The sequence below is a fragment of the Passer montanus genome, unplaced genomic scaffold, assembly GCF_014805655.1.
Source record: "Passer montanus isolate IOZ18808 unplaced genomic scaffold, ASM1480565v1 scaffold128, whole genome shotgun sequence".
Lineage (NCBI taxonomy): Eukaryota > Metazoa > Chordata > Aves > Passeriformes > Passeridae > Passer > Passer montanus.
In genome coordinates, this window is record NW_024359610.1 from 357678 (window position 1) to 374038 (window position 16361).

The following is a 16361-nucleotide window of genomic DNA, read 5'->3' on the forward strand; positions in this document are numbered from 1 at the left end:
TAACCACACAACACCACCCAGCTTTTATACAGTTCCCTTCCTCTGGCAACAGCAAACCAAAGGGGCAGCAGGCTGACTAAAGAACACATGATTTAAAGCTGTTTAAATGCACTAGAAGCACCTATGCCATTGGTGAGACTCTCGGTCTTGTGACTGACAGGGAGGGATAATTAAAAAATAAAGCAGCAGAGAAGTTAAATTAATATTTATAGCAGTTTTTACTTGGGGAAAGGACTTTCGAATTTTTATTCCAAGTTCCACCTTACAGAAGATCAGTGCGTGTCCTTAACAGAAATCATAGTCCCTAAGGAGGAAGTTTGGAACAACTGAATAAATCATGAGGGCCCTATGGTAGCCATCTGAAGGAAATGAAATGTGAAATAGGTAATGCTGGGGAGGTTGCACTGTACATTCTTAAAGAGTAAATGTGCCTGGTACATACCTTTAACATCCCTGTTTGCCATGGGAAAACAAACAAAGCAAACCCTGAGGGGTCACACTCAGTGATCAAGAGTCTCTCTGCTCTGGTGTGCTTTGAGCTGTGGGAATCTGATCCCCCCAGGGCTCTGGAGCAGACACTGTGTAAAACAAACTCCATCTCTGTAAAATCCCTTTTCCTGAACGACACAGAGAAGCAAATGTTTCCATGTTGCAAGGCAGGTAGGGCACGAAATGAGGAGTGATCTTTTCAGGGGATTAGGAGGTGCTGCCCCACAGCTGGGGTTTGAAGTACTTGCTGTATTACATCACAAATTCAGCTGAGGTGTCTGCATGCATTCCAAACATTATTTTTATATTGAATCTATCTTACAATATTTGTAATCTGGTACTTTCCATCTTCATAGAAAATGGTTTTAAAAGAAGACTAGAGGGAAGACCTACAGCAGCAGACATTAGGGCAGTTGAATCCCCTGTGTGTGCTGCTTAGGGGGGGTTTTTCTTCCTCAGCACAAAGCTGTGTGCCTGCTTGCCTTTAAATCTCTTCTTTCCCTCGTTTTGTGCTCCAGGATTAATCCCCACTCCAATGCTAAAATCTCTTGCAACACATTGTGAATTTTGGGAGAGCAGCTCTTGCATTTCTTATCCTGGCAGAAACGAAGATAAATTAATTTCAGAAAGAAAAGTATTAGGTGGAATTAACAGGGGTATTGCAAATTGTGTAAAGTGTCTTGCAGATTGCTTTCCTTTTCCTTTTCTGTATTGTAAGAAAGGATGTGGCAGTAAACTAAGGGGAAAATATTTCCCTATTCAGCATGTAGCCAAGTCACTGGTTTAAATGCTGTGACTATCACCGGAGATCAACATTGAAGTATTACAACTGAATGTTAAAAAAAAAATCCACAGAGGTATCAGATCCAGTGCTTTGACTATAATCCGGTCATTTTGAAGGAAACTTTTTAAAAGAATAAATATTTGAACAGTAAGGTACTTGAATGGTTTTCTTTTCAGAATTATTGTCTATTCACTACTGAGTTGACCCATTAATTTGTTGGACATAAAAAATAGAAGGAAGTTATAATAACCTAAATTTTAAATATAGCTACTCATGTTTGTGGTGAACTGAAGAGCTGTAGGATGCTACAGTGTTTCTCCAAAATGTATGTGGGCAAGTGTCTAAGACTCTAACACTCATCAAAGATGAGCCAGCTGTGACTCAGTTTTCAATCCAGACCTAATAAACCTGGATTTAATGGTCTGAGGTCAGCAGTGCCATACTGTGTCTTTTGGGTCAGACAAAGCTCAGTGCCTGTGGAGCACTTGCAGAGGCAGTCTCTGCACCTTTGCCTTGCTTGCCCTTCCAGCAGTCTTTTCCCGGTGCCTGTGGAGCACTTGCAGAGGAAGCTCAGTGCCTGTGGAGCACTTGCAGGGGCTGTCTCTGCACCTTTGCCTTGCTTGCCCTTCCAGCAGTCTTTTCCCCCCTGTCCTGTACCTGCGTTCCGTCACGTGAGGTTGTTGTTTCTGATCCATGTCCTGTTACTCTCCTGTGCTGCCCTGGGCAGGACGGGGTGCCCACGGAGCCCTGCACTCCCGCTGTCCTGTACCCGTGTTCCGTCACATGAGGTTGTTGTTTCTGATCCATCTCCTGTTACTCTCCTCCCCCTGTGTGTGATGTTTGCCTGTGCTGCCCTGGGCAGGACGGGGTGCCCACGGAGCCCTGCACTCCCGGGACGCTGCCGAGGGCAGTTTGCCAAGGCAGAGAGTGTGCTCCTTTGGATTCCTCCAAGGACAGGCTCACTGCTGCGTGCCTGATCCCCTGGGCTTGCACTGCAGGCTTTTGGGAGCAGGGTCCTGCATGGGAGGAGAGCACGGACTGATCTGAGAGCTCTGAGATCCACTGAAACTGCCCACAGCCGCCCAGAGCTCCAGCTGCCCACAGGAGCCTCAGCCTGGATGTAACCTGCTCAGCTGCCTGTCTGCTGGTGAGGTCTGCAGCGGGCTTGAGACAAGCACTTCTCTCTCAAATCCAGCTGAAATTGCCCAGTGACACCTCAAGTTGCTTGAGGATGGATAACTAGACAAGCTGACAGCTCTTGCCCACAGTGTTTTCTTAGAATGATCTTCAGCGAGGAAAGTGGCACCTCAGACAAGCAAAGCTGCACCAAAACTTTGCAGTTGTAGAGGATCAAAGGAGCTCTCATCCAAATGATAGCAGATGGGTCTAGAAGAGAGAATTCTGCATCTAAAGGAAGCAATTTAGATAGGTAGTTGTAGATAGAAATGCAGCCTACTTAAGGTTATGCATGTGTGAATATTGATGCCTATATAATATTTACATATGTTTATAAAATGTTGACATTCCCATTGTCAAGAAGAGAAAGATGTTCCCAGTAATGCTGGATGAGGAAAGAGAGGACCTGCAAGGACAAGCTGTGAGAAATAAAGTGTTCACACACTGCCCTGAGCAAAGCTTGATGTGCTGTCAGCCCCAGGGAACTGACACTGCTCCTGTTCTGGATCCTGACTTTACCAGTGCTGATCCCAGCCCTCACTGAAACTGGTCCGTGGTGCTCCTCCTCAGGTCATCACTGAGGGCTGTGCTCAAGTGCTTTTCTCTCATATCCCTTTTTCAGATTTAAACATTTAAATAACGGAAGACAATATTCTGTTAATGATCAAAACGGTTACTTTTAACTACTTTTCTGGTGTTTATTTTTTTAACCTCTTAGAGGTAGCCTGTGGAGCACAAGATGCTCAAGAGTACCTATCAAAAATCTTTTAGGGATGTGAACCTCCATTTTTCTTCTAACCACAGCCAGAACAAGATTAACTTCTGAGATTAGCAAACTTGTAAATGTATTATTTCTTAATTATCCTAGAGCCAAATGCTCTAATGCTGCTCTAATTCTTCTTGTAGTTCTTGTGTAGGTCAGTCAGATGCAGAAATTGTTAGCTTTTACCATTTATTGCTCATCATTCAAGACCCTGTGGAGTCAGGATGTGATTCCAGGTGCCGTTCAGAAGTTTCCAGGGTTGAGGAATCTCCAGTTTAGAGAGAAAGGGGCAGATTTTTATAGCTGAAAGTTACTGGAAACCTCAGACCACCACGGGAGTTTGTTGTTGACACTGTGGATGTCTGTACCTGCTGATGCCTGTGTGGTGCCAGGACCCTGTCCAGGAGCACAGGCGAGCTCTGTGCCAGGACAGGAGAGCAGGGCTGTGCTCCCAGGGACAGGGAGCACCCTTCTCTCTGCTGGGCAGGCTGGAGACAGCCCCGTCCTGGGCAGGCTGGGGTTTGCTTGGCTTTGGGATGCTGTGAATATAACGGACCCCAGAGCTGTAGGCAGTGACCCACAGCACAGACAGCAGGACATCTCTGGGCCTCTGCCATCAGCATCTCCACAGAACCTGAACAGCAATGCTTCTTGCTGCCTTGGGGATATATGATATGGAGCCCCTGTGAAACCTGAACTTCTCCCACCTCCCTCTGCAGCCCCTGACATACTGGCTTTTTAAAACTTTGTGGCAGTTCAGGAGGTTACTGACACCTGAGAAAAGAAAAAATTATACATTCCATGCTTATAAAAAAGCACTCTCTAAATTTAAAAAATGATGGCTTTTTCATACTCTTTGGATGAACTGCCCCTGCACCGTAATATTTCAGACTCCAGGGAACTGTTCTTAATATACACTTTAATTTTTTCTCTTTTATAAGCTCTAGTATTCACACCCTCAGGCACCCATCTCATTAGCTTTCCATTTAAGAATACACGCATACACTTCCTATTCTTATTGTATTTCCAGAAATAACACTGTTAATGTTTTGTATGTCAGTGTGTGGTGGCTTTGAATAGTGCAAGTCTTTTTTTATTATTATCAGTTAATACAATTACCCAGCAGTAGCAGTTCTCCCATACACCCCACTTTCCCTGGCAATGTCAGCTTTGCTGGGGCACAGTTTGCTCGTGACTTCAGAAGTCACAGGGGCTCCCTGGAGCTGTGGAACCTGTGGGGTGCCCCGTGGCAGCACGGAGCTCTCCCAGTGCTGGGCAGCTGCTGCCAGCGGGCCCAGGGCTGCCCAGATCCCCTGGGTGCCCTGCCATGCTTACCCAAACCCTGCTGGAGCCGGGCAGGGCAGGTCCTGGCAGGGCAGGTCCTGGCAGGGCAGGTCCTGGCAGGGTCACTCTGTGCCCAGCACCAGCTGCAGCAGCGCTGCCCTGCAGATGGGAACGGCTGCAACATCCACCCCTTACCTCTTCCTAGTCCTGGCACACAGGGAAGAGTTTGAGCAGCTGAACTAGAGTTTCTATTGAGAAATTGTGGGTGAAGGCAAGTGCGTTTGAAAAAAAGCACTTTTCTTGGAAAAGAAGTGCACTACTTTTTAGTAGTTGTTGGATAGACATTTCCATACAGTTAGTGACTTTTAAAAAAAGGTTAGTTTTGTAACAGACTTCTATATTCCTGTTTAGTTTGTCAAATATTTAAATCCAAGGGATTTATTATTCTATTAACCCATATGGGATTTATGTGTTTAACTTCTATTACTCTTGAGAGAAATTGACTGAATCCTTACTTTTCTATGGGAGACTGGGTCTTAAAGTCTTTTTTCTTCTATGTTTCTCTCCCATTTTCTTAAAAATATTTTCTTTTTTGTGCACTTAAGAATGGCTGGGAGTTGCTCAGTCAGGAGAAACAGATCAGCATGTGCTGGTTCCGTCTGAAGTGTGAATGGCTGAGCTACTTTGCTGCACTGCTGGCATTGAAAGTCACCTTTTAATGAGTTTTCTATGTTAATCTTGTAGTGATCTCAGTCTGACCACTTCTAGAGGAAATACAAAGCTATCTGTGGGGAAATAAAAAGTTTGCCAAATCTAAACAAAATCATCTTCCTTGTTAGATATGTCCATTTGGAAGTGGACTGAGAGCAATATCCTTACTGAAGGGCTGATGTTGCAATCCTGCTATTTCTTTGGCATGTAACTTCTTATGACTTAATCACCTTTTACATCTGCTTTGCTTTTTTCTCTCTTTCAGACACACTAGAAAGGCATAGCTCTAAAATGGCCTTTCTCTAGAAACAGAATTCCTTCGGTCACCAACTTATTCTCTGGCTGCAGCCCCTATTTTAAAAATGTGAAGGAAAAATGTCATAGTTGACGTGGTTTAAATCCAAATTTGCAATTGAGAGGCATTTTTGCCTCCCTGTGCCTTGTGGCTTCCATCTGGAAGAACCAAGAGGTATCTCTGGCTTGCCATAAATGGGATAACTCTCAGTTCTATATTCAGCAAGACCCTGAGCAGAGGAGATGGTGATGACGCAGGGAGGCTGGGAGGGAGAGGACTGGGGCTGGTTTGGGCAGTGGATCGCTGTGGTTATCTGAACATGCACATTTCTCAGCGTGCTTTTGGACTGCCTTGGCTCCCAGCTTTCTCCCTGTCCCGCGCTGTGAGCAGCTGAGATGACTGAGCGTGCTGTGGGAAGGCAGCGACCACGCACTGCTCATCCTTCCCAGAGCTCATTTCCTGCTTCCCAGTGACTGCTTGGGCTGCTGGACTGACCTGTGCTCCGAGGGCACCTTCAGTAGCCTGACATGGAGCTTTGCCAGCCAAGCGCAATGTTCTTGGTCCTTGTGCTGGTTTTGGTGCACGTGCTGTGCTCAGGCAGCCTGTGCTGGCCCGCTGGGAAGTGTGGAATGCTTTGTGCTCACTGGGCTCTCCCACCCGCTTTGTACAACAGCCTGTGGGAGCTGTGGTGCACTTTGTGTGGGGTTTTTTTATGCGTGAGATTTTTAAAATACTAAATTCCTTTAAATAGTGTTTGAGTCTCTAGCTGTCTCATAATCCCATTTTGCTGTTTATGACCATGCAGCCCTGACCTGCAGCTGTGATCCCACCACGAAAAGCTGCCTCTGTTCTGCTGTGGGCTTCCATGGCTGGAACCAAATTTTGTGGTTCTTCTTTTTTGTGGTTTCTTCTACCATGTAGAATCTTCACTTGTGAAGTTATTTTTCTTGAAGAGACCCCCTAAATTTTTTTCCCAGGGATTCTTAAAATCAGTTGTGAACAATTTGAAGAAGAAAACAAAAATTGCAAACCATAGTATAGATAAGGAAAGATGAGCAGAAGTGACTCAGAGATTAATAAAACTTTGTCAGATACTAGAAGAGTATTTAGAGTGTGTCATTTTATATGGTTGAAAAAGTGAGCTAGAAAACATCAGGATGGGATCTCAGAGGATTTTCCTTTTATGCCTTCACTTATGACAAACACTGCTGGCTTTATCACACAATTATTGGGAACTTTTGCTTGGAACTTGGATTGTACAAGCTTGTATGTCTGTGTGGCACAGAGTGATCTGAGCTCTGGGTAGTCATTTCTGGCACTGTTCCTCCCAGGATTTTGTCCTTTTGGTTCCTTGTGCACGTTCTCCTCCGTTTCCAAAGCTGAGGCTGCCCCTGCTCCACCTTTGCCCCCTCACTGCAGCCAGCTGCCCCGTGCTCCTGGGTGCCAGCTGAGGAGCTTGATGCCACCTCTTTGTTTATAAAAAGTCATTGCTGCTTGAAGAGAAAGCCTCACATGGTCCTGTGGTGGCATTGTGCATTGTTTTGTCTTTAAAAGAGTTGTATCTGAACATTAGGTGAATGGTAAATACATTATTGCTATTCAGATGTTACAGTGAAAGAACTAATTTATTACTTTAATTAGTTTGTAGTGCACTTTACATTATTGTAATATGCAATATTGAAATAATGAACTAAAAAAGGTGTGTATGCATTCTGTTCAGCACAGCAATTTAATAATTCTCTTGGCAAAACCTCCTCTAATAATACATGAACTGTGAAATGTACTTGAAATGCCATTTGTAATTAAAAACTTTCAGAACCTAAAGTTGGCAGTGCCTGTACTGCTAAAATGAAAACAGTTTTGTGGAACAGGCAATGGGAGAGCCAGGTTTCAGTGTATTTTCAATATTAGTTTAACTACTAGGATTTCTTTTTAATATTTAAATAAAATATTTACTGTTGACACAGTGAAATATACCCTTCTGATTTTGAACTCGTAGGAATGGAAGAGTGCAATCAAGAGCACATTAATTTTTTTGTGTGGTCCCAGATTGCTGCTGTAGTGAAGCAGAATTATTGTTTGGGAGGCTTTTTTCTCTCCAGACCTGCATGATCCTGCCTCTGGAGATAAAACCCCGATGAATGCAGCAGGCTCTCCTGCACACTTCAGCTGTGGAACGCTGGCAGTTCAGCACCAGGGGCCGGGAGCTGCTCCCTGCAGAGCTTGCCCAGCCCTGGTGCTGTCCCGGGGGGGCTGCCCAGGGCAGGAAATGCAGCTCAGGCTCTGCCCTGCCCTGCCTGACCACGAGCCAGAGCCCAGATCCTCATTTCTAACCTGACACCACAGGACAGGACTGGTTTGGGAGCCTCTCCTGACACCTCTTGAGGATGTGGATTCCCCTGCCTGCTGCACAACGTGATCTGGGGCTGTGAGACTAGAACTGCTCTCTAGCACACAGGACTTTAAAGTTCAAATTTTGTTTAAAATTGAAATATACCGGTATTTGGATCATCTGGTTAATGTCTAATGTTTGTTACTTCTTGGACTTCACTCTAACTCTGCTCTGTTAAAAACATTTTATCCTGTATAATTTCAACTCTTCTTCCGGGAGAAGCCATGGCATAAGACCAGCCTACGGAGTCATGGTCACATATTATACATATTTTTGCATGCATTGCTTTTCTGGCTTTTACCAATGTTTCTTTTTTTGGTTGTTGTTGTTGTTGTTTTGTTGGGGTTTTTTTGGGAGGGGGGGTGTTTGTTGGAAGTATGTACTTTTTTGTCATGATTATAAATTTTTTTAAAGGAAGTTATTCTTATTTTTTGTTGGGGTCTTTTTGGGAGGGGGGGGTGTTTGTTGGAAGTATGTCCTTTTTTGTCATGATTATAAATTTTTTTAAAGAAATTATTCTTATTTTGCCCTAACAAAAAGGCATGAATTAGGTAAACATGGGAGGGAGCAGGGATAATCTAAACTAATTTCATGTGCTGAATACAGAAAATAATAACTGGGTATTGTGAACAGGTATGGAAGAGTGAAACTCTCCTCTGGTATCCTTGTTACCCATTTTTCTGATTGGCCTTGGGCTCATACATTTAAAATCCTAACGAAAAAAGGAAAAAGTAGATTCAGAATTGAAATTTAAACAACGGAAAGCATGCTCTCCCCCCGAGTAAATGAATGTGTTAGTGGTGACTTAGGGCAGAGCAGGGAGAGGCACTGAGTCACTGGCCCATCACCTCTGTCTGGGAGCACTGCTGTGTGATTCATGTTTGTCAGCTCAGTGAAGTTCTGAGCTGCTGCTTGGTTATGCTCATGTGTTTGTACACACCCTGCCAGAAAGCTAGACTGTGCCCCAGTATTGATTTCTGACTTGATCAAAAGGCTGTGAGGAAAGAGCTGGGTGGGAACAGCCCCAGCAGGTGCCTGTGGCACACCACGAGGTCGGGGTGTCACAAGCAGCAGCTGGCTGCTGCCAATGGAATGGGTAACAGGGGCTTGGGGTGATTTCAGGACAGATGGGTGTCTGTGTCTGCTCTCTGCTCCAGCGTGGTGCTGCCTCCAGCCAGCTGCCAGTCCCACACTCCCTGAGGGTTTCTCTGCTCTCCATGGGCATTTCCAGGCACTGCTTCCCCTCAAGCATCAGGGAAATGCAGCTTTTGTTGAGACCAGTCTATGGCCTCGCCATACTAATGGCTGCAACCAAACAACCAAGCAAGTCCCTGGTTAGTAATAAATGAATATCCAGGGAAGAGCACTAGAGCATCGGGAGAGCTCTCAGACATGGAGGGAACTGAAGCTGCATCATGAACTGCACCCGGTGGCACTGACCTCAGCATTGGAGAGCATTTGAGAGGAGTGGGAAGCAGGATGTAGGGAAATCCAGGCTTACAGAAAGCAATTTTTTTGTTACATAATCTGACTGTTACCTCATATCAGTTGAGAAAATCTGTGATGTTATTACAGAAGTTTAAAGCTCCTTCAAATGCTCCTGCAGCTTATCCCAGCTCCAATCTGAGTATGCTTTTTGCAGATTTCACTCACTGTTTGCTTGTTGTCAGATTTTAAATCTTTCTATATATGGTGTTGCTTCAGTCTGTTTCAAAAGCAAGGTAGAAAGGATTGCATGTTCTTCTGGCTCATTTTCAAAGCATTTCTTTTTGAGTTCATTAGCGTGGCAAGTGAAGGGTAACTGAAACAATTCAGCGTTTTATTTTAGGTTTTTAAACTGCTAAACTGCATGAGCAGGCTGCTGGCAAAATTGGTACATGAAGATTTCAATTCTGACAGCCCTGATGTCACAAATTGCACATGTGTGGGAAGCTTGACTGGGGCATTGCAGCTGAGGCTGAAGGGACCTCTCCAGACCCCGAGGCCAGCCCTGCCCAAGCAGGGTCAGCTACAGCTGGTGACTGTGTGGAACCAGGGTTAAACAGCTCCACAGCCTCCCTGGCCAGCCTCTCAGCAGGGAGGGGATGAATGCTTTGGAATTTCAGGTGTTTCACTCTGTGCCTCTTGTTTCCACCCCAGACACCTCTGGAGGAGCCTGGCTCTGTCCTCTTTGCACCCTCTGCATTTTCAGGTTATTTTCATGTTATCACTTTGCCTGCACTCCATGAGAAGTCACAGCGTTGTTCAATGTACTGCAAAGAGAAATTATAATTGTTATTTTAGCAAGAAGCAGGGCAAGCATAGCATTGTTCAGAGATGCAGCTCTCTGAGAACCTTGGACCATGGGGAGGGCTGGATTTCTAAACAGAACATCTTTTATAAGCACAAACCTGAAGAATTAATAATCTGCACACACAGCCAGTGAAATGCAATAAAGGTGGAAAAATTATAAGCATTTTCATATCTTTGTATTAAAGTGATGTAGTGTAGAAAACCAGCTGAAAAATGGCTGCAATGCTTGTTCCTTAGAGAAAGGCAGAGTTCTGTTAGTGCTTGACAAATCCATTACAAAAGGAGCTGGCAAGCCAACAGAAAGGAGAATCATTGATCCTGTAGAAAGCAGCGTGAAACAGATGAGCTCACAAGGGCTGTGACAGCCCGAGGTGGAGCGGGGCTGGGACGCTGCAGGTGAGTCCCTGCCCATGGCCAGCTTTGGGGACACGCTGTCTCCTTTCACCAGCACAGTCAGGGATGTGTCAGGAATGGATTTTTGGCACGCTGGGCGGGGTGGTCAGTGCCACCCCCAGGAAGTTTTGTTAGGAGGAGCGGCAGGCCCTCACAGGGGTGCAGGAGCGTGGCTCTGTGCTGCTGTGCCGGGCAGCACTGCCTCTGTTCCCACAGAGGAGGGGTGTCAGGCACGCAGACCCCACGGCCTTGAGCAGGGGTGCCAGACCGGGCTGCACACCTGTGCTGACAGAGGTGAAGTCCCTGTCCCTGCAGCGAGCAAGGAGCTGTGCCAGGAGTGCCTGTGCCAAGGGCTGCAGGTGCTCTCTGCTCTGTGACTCTTGGTCTCCATCCCTTCACAGCTTCTAGGTGCTGAAGGGAGATGTGAATTACTGAGGTGGTTTTAGCCATTTTGCCTAAAACCTTCTCATATGTGATTTCATTGCATATTGTGCTATCAGCTGGGAACTGCACGTGAACATGCAGAAGAGTGGTGCTTGCTAAAGGGTTGTGTTGTTGATAAGATTATCAAACTTACTTTGTAAGCAGATTACATGAGTTTCCTTCCCAGTCTCAGCTTGGCAGGACCAGTGTTACACAGTCTGCTGCAGGACTGTCTCTTCAACTGTTTCTTCCAGGTTCTACAGTGGAAGGCACAGCAGGAAGAAGCTGCTAAACTAGAAGCTGCTGTAGCTGCCAGAAGAAAAGAAAAGGAAGATGAGAGAGAAAGGCTACAGAGAGAACAGGAAACCATCCGTAGAGCTCAGGATAAAGAGAAAGTATGAGAAACTTTTATACATTTTTGAATATATTAATGTGTACCATTGCTTCTAAAATCTCTAGCTGATCACATAGCAGATGTATTCTTGTAAAGCATTAGGTATTGACGCAGAGATGTGCAAATGGCTAGTCAGGTCTCTCTCCTGTCCATTTCAGCTCCAAAGCTGCCTGGTGTGACACAGCAGTTGTGTTACTCTGTTGCATTTCTTAGGAAAAAAGGCTCAGCAAGTGGCGGTGTCCCTGTCACAGAGGAAGCGCGGAGGCACGGCGGGTCTGGCTGCACAGGTCTGTGCTTGGGGCAGCATGGCAGCCGCGGGAAGCCGCCCGCGCTGCAGCTGGGTGCTGCAATGGGTGCTGCAATGCAGCAGCGCAGCCCGGCTGCAGGGGCAGCCCTGCACACTGCTCCCAGGGCTCGTCTGCTGGCTCCTTGGAAATGGCCTGCACGCCTCTTAACAGAAACTCAGAAATGCGCTGCAGTGAATGCAGTGCTTTGGAAAATCACGCTGTGTCACAAGGATTTCTGTTGGCCTTTCTACCCAGGTGATATGGCAGAAATCCGTGCTGTTTCACTGAGGTTTTACCTCAGGGACTTTAGTGAGGGCTTGCTGCTTAGGTCACAAGTAGCTTTGCTGCTGCTTCTCTTTTCGTTCCAGCTTGTTGTGTGCCTTTGCCTTTGTACACATGGTGTTTGCAGTGGCAGGTGGCTCTGAAACCACAGGGAAGGAAGAGGTGTAGGGAGCCAGTGCTGACCCAACCACCACCAATATTCATTTTACCTGTAAATATTCTGGTTGTGCAAACTTTTCTCTTGCTCTGTGTAATGTCTAGATGGAGCAGCGCTCTGCCTATGCACAGATGGAATAGCAGCTGTTTGGGGTCAGCAGTCATATGTTTCACTGGAGTATTTTACATCCTAGATCCTTAAAAGGGCTGATAACCTCATACTGCAGCTGCTTTTCTGGGCAATGCAAGCAGAATGGAAGTGGTAGTCTTCAAATTGTGGTGGGAAAATATATTCAAATTAGTGTTCACAGTCTGATTTTACTACTTTTGTTATGGGAGCTCCACGCCCTCTTGCTCTCCTAGTAAATATTCTGTTAGCTTGTAGTGCTCTAAAATAGAAATTTTATTCTAAAAGGATCAAAATTGGAATCTCTAGCTTAGTGCTTTTCTTGCTTGCTTTGTTCTCACTATCTGGGCTTTGTAATGTGTGTTAATTTGTTTGCTGTATTTGGTCAAACTCTAGCTGAAAAAATACTGGGCTGAGAAAGAGCGCAAGTGGCAAGAACAGGAGGAGAGAGATCTACAACAGCTGGAGGAATTGAGAAAATTAATGGCTGAACAAGCAGCCAAAGACAGAGAAAGGTAAAAAAAATTAAATGTGAATACCTTTAGTACCAATAGGATCTTCTTATAATCTAATTTGCTTTGATCTCCTGACTTTCTTTTTTAGAATAAATTGAGGATAACATATTTTTTCCTTCCTGTTTCTAGTAAGGCTGCATCCTAGGTGATTGTATCCTAGATGCAATTTATTTCAGTTTGAATTAATTAACAACCATCAAAATTTCAGACCATTGTAAGCACTAAACTGTCATAAAATGTAGCTGAGTAATAAGACCTTCTATATTTCACTTTGCATAATTATTTATAATCAGTTTTGGTTTGTTTGAGGGGCAAGTGCAAGGAACACATTCAGCACTTAACAGACTCTAAGATATTTATTGTTACCTTAGAGAGTCCTAAATTGCTCATCTGGTTGTAGATGCTCTTCACTGTTGGATGAGATTTAGGACTTGAGCCTGCTCAGGCTTGAATTGCCAAGTCTTTGTTGCACAATATGACCTTCCACAGTCTGTTGGAAATACTGGATTTCATGGAGGAATCCCTCTGTCAGAGGAACATAAATCCCCTGTGTGTAGTCTGGTTATAACTGCTCTCAAAGCACAGGCTGACTCTTTTTACATAGAGGAAGACACCGAGTTGTGTGGACCAAAAGTGCAATTAAAATAGGGTTAAAGTGCCATTGGCATTAGAGTATTAAAGTTGGTCGGAAGTATTCTGTGGGAAACACTACTTGAGTGTTACTTTGTTAGGACACCTTGTGACAACTTAAATGTCTGTGTCCTTATGCTACAAATATATTTCTGCCTTTCCTTAGACATGCCTGCAGTGGTTTTGGCTCACAGGAGAAGGAGCACATCTATTTGAATTACTGGGAGGAAATAATCACCCCTTCAGGCTATTGTGATTCCGAAGTCAGTAAATGTTGTGCATTCTGTCACTCAGAACTGACCTACTGTACAAAATGGAACATTTCACTGTCCAGGCTCAGGTGCACATGTGGCACTGTCACATCCAGTGCAGCACTGCAAAACTGACAGTGTCCTGGTATGTGCCACCTGCCAGAGCACAGAAACTGGGTTTGAGCCTTTGCAGAGCACTCATGAAACATGGCACAGGCTGGTACCATAGCTGTGATCCAACACATTTTCAGGGTCTTTTGGAAAAGGAAAAAATGAGCTGACTGACCATTCCAAGTACAGGAGATTGCCTGGATAGTGCATAGAGTTTCTAACAGGTACAATAAAATATTTTTTAAAAGCCTCTGCTATTATCCTGAATTGCTTTTAATCAAACTAAATTAATTTAAAATTAACTAATTGGGTTTGTTTATGCAAAAAAAAAAGACCTGTTATCACAGAGTCACTAAGGTGTTCTGTTTATTCAGGTCTTAGCTTGTAAATGCAATAGCCAGGGCTCTGACCGGGTCAAAGTAAGGGATTAAAGGCCCTGAAACTGGATGTAGACTTTCTAGTGATTGAGTGATTTGTATTCTACAACTCCTGTCTGAGAAGGGAGACATTTAACTGATTGGGCATTTCATTTTTTGGCTGTGGATGTTCCTAGGTAGTGCAGCTCTTTGCTGTCTCCAGGCTGTGTTAACCCACACATGCCTCAGCCCAGTGTACACTTTGTGTAAGATCCCATAGATGCTGAGCAAATGAAGTGTGGTGAGAATAGTGAAATCAGCAAGAAATCCTATTCAGTGGTGTTCTCTGCATTCAGAAAGGGGGGAAGGGTTGTGATTTCTGCTCCAAGCCCAGTATCTATTCTCTATTAATTCTTTTACCCAGGTAATTTAATGCTAAAATTGTAAAACAATGCTTACAAGAATCTGCCCCAGTCCTGTCAAATGTCCCCAGATGCAGGCAAAAGTCATACTTCTTTTGTGCTTTCTTCTATTCATTTGGTGCTGTTTGCTGATAGTGGTTCAATTCTTAAAACAGGGTGGAGGTGCCTTACCTGACTGCTGAATGTTCTTGCTGGTTGTTGTGTTTGCTGATAATGCAGAAATTGCAGATTTAACTCCTTCAGGCTGAGAACAGAGACTAAAACTGTCTGAACAAGAGTTCTGGTTACTGGTGTGTTGTCATAAAAGGTCTGGGCGGGCCACAGTGGAAAAGGAAAGCAGAGAGTTCTGGGTCTCTTTTATTCCTAATAAAAACAGGAGGTTTAGTGGCTGACAGCCTGAGAGGGACACGTGCTGCAGAACCCACAGGTGTGAGGCACATGGTGGGAGCTCTGCTGGCTGGCACTCGGGGGAACTCAGCCCTGTGCTCCTGGCATGGCTGTGGGACTGCTCAGGGGAAAGGAGCCAGTGTGCCCATGGAGAGTGGAGTGTGGGGCAGGAGGGCCTCTGCTGCAGCATCACCCTCTGCTGTGCTGAATGTCTTCACTCCACGTGTCTGTGCTTGAGAACACTGAATTATTGGCTCTCTTTTAATGTGGTATCAACAGCTACCAACTGCATTTAAGTCTTACTGGTTTGACATCCAAAGAGGCAAGTGTTTTTTGTTACCAGTCCCCTTCTCCTTCTTCATCTGTGCAGTGAATTTTAGTCAGGCTCTCCATCAGGTCCCTGAGGTAGGCAAAGGTTTGAAAACACATCACATGTTCTAAAAGAATGTTCTCCCCTAACGCAATAGATTTGACATTGCCCTTGCAGGGTGAAAATAAAACTGGCATGGAATTGTGCAAATATTTGCACAGACAACCTTTGGGAAGCGGGTTGGCACAGCGCTGCTCTCCAGGGAGGCAGTGAGTGGGAAACACCTGCCGTGTTCTACCCAGCACCAGAACTGCTGCCAGCCTGGCCCCAGATTCCCAGGAAGGCAAGGATTGCTGTGTGCCAGGATCTGATGGGATTGACCCACGGGAACAGAGTGATGGCCACTGTTTGCCATGGGGTTCTGCTCTCCAGGGCCGGGGTTTGGACCCTGCATCTTCCCCGTGCCCTCAGAGCAGCTCTGTGTGAGCTCAGCTCCCTCACCCCACCTCAGGGCCTCACACACTCCCCTGAAACTCTCCTGGGCTCTCCAGACATAGTAGTTCATCATTTCCTATTGAATATTTATGAAACAGTGTCTGAAAGCAGTTTTAATGAAAATATGCTTATCAAAAATTACACAAATGTGTACCTGCAATGCTACAAAAGGTAGCTTTTACTGAAACTAATCAGTTATGCTCATTTATCAGCTGGTGATTTATTAAAATGTTACTTACTATGGTGCTTAAAAGCAAAATTAAGATATTTTGATCTTGAGGTTTTCGACAAAATTAACTTTACATATGGTGCTTAAAAGCAAAATTAAGTATTAAGATATTTTGATCTTGAGGTTTTCGACAAAATTAACTTTACATAGAAGGAATAGTAGCTAAAATGTTACTAAGTGTAATAGAGTGAAAGAGAATGAACACTTTATTTAGATGTGGACAGGGTGAAATCAAAGCTTGAGTAAACACTGAAGCCAAGTATAAAAAAGCATTGGAAGTGCATTCCAGCTTAGGAGCATGATGTGCAGTGGAGAATGCATTTCCAAGGTGTCTGCCTTCCCTGGGTGTGGATTTCATCGCTGTGCATTGCCTGCTGACAGTGACACACTGTTGTGGTCGATGCTGC

At 44.9% G+C, this 16361-nt stretch overlaps 1 protein-coding gene across 1 annotated transcript in view; it reads left to right on the plus strand.

Moving 5' to 3' along the window:
• Nucleotides 1-16361, plus strand: part of CCDC148 (coiled-coil domain containing 148) — a 49616-nt gene that overhangs the window by 26787 nt on the left and 6468 nt on the right. Inside the window, exons 11-12 of the mRNA XM_039698604.1 lie at nucleotides 11257-11397; nucleotides 12645-12763. Coding sequence (XP_039554538.1) covers nucleotides 11257-11397; nucleotides 12645-12763 — 260 coding nt within the window. The remainder of the gene's footprint in view (nucleotides 1-11256; nucleotides 11398-12644; nucleotides 12764-16361) is intronic.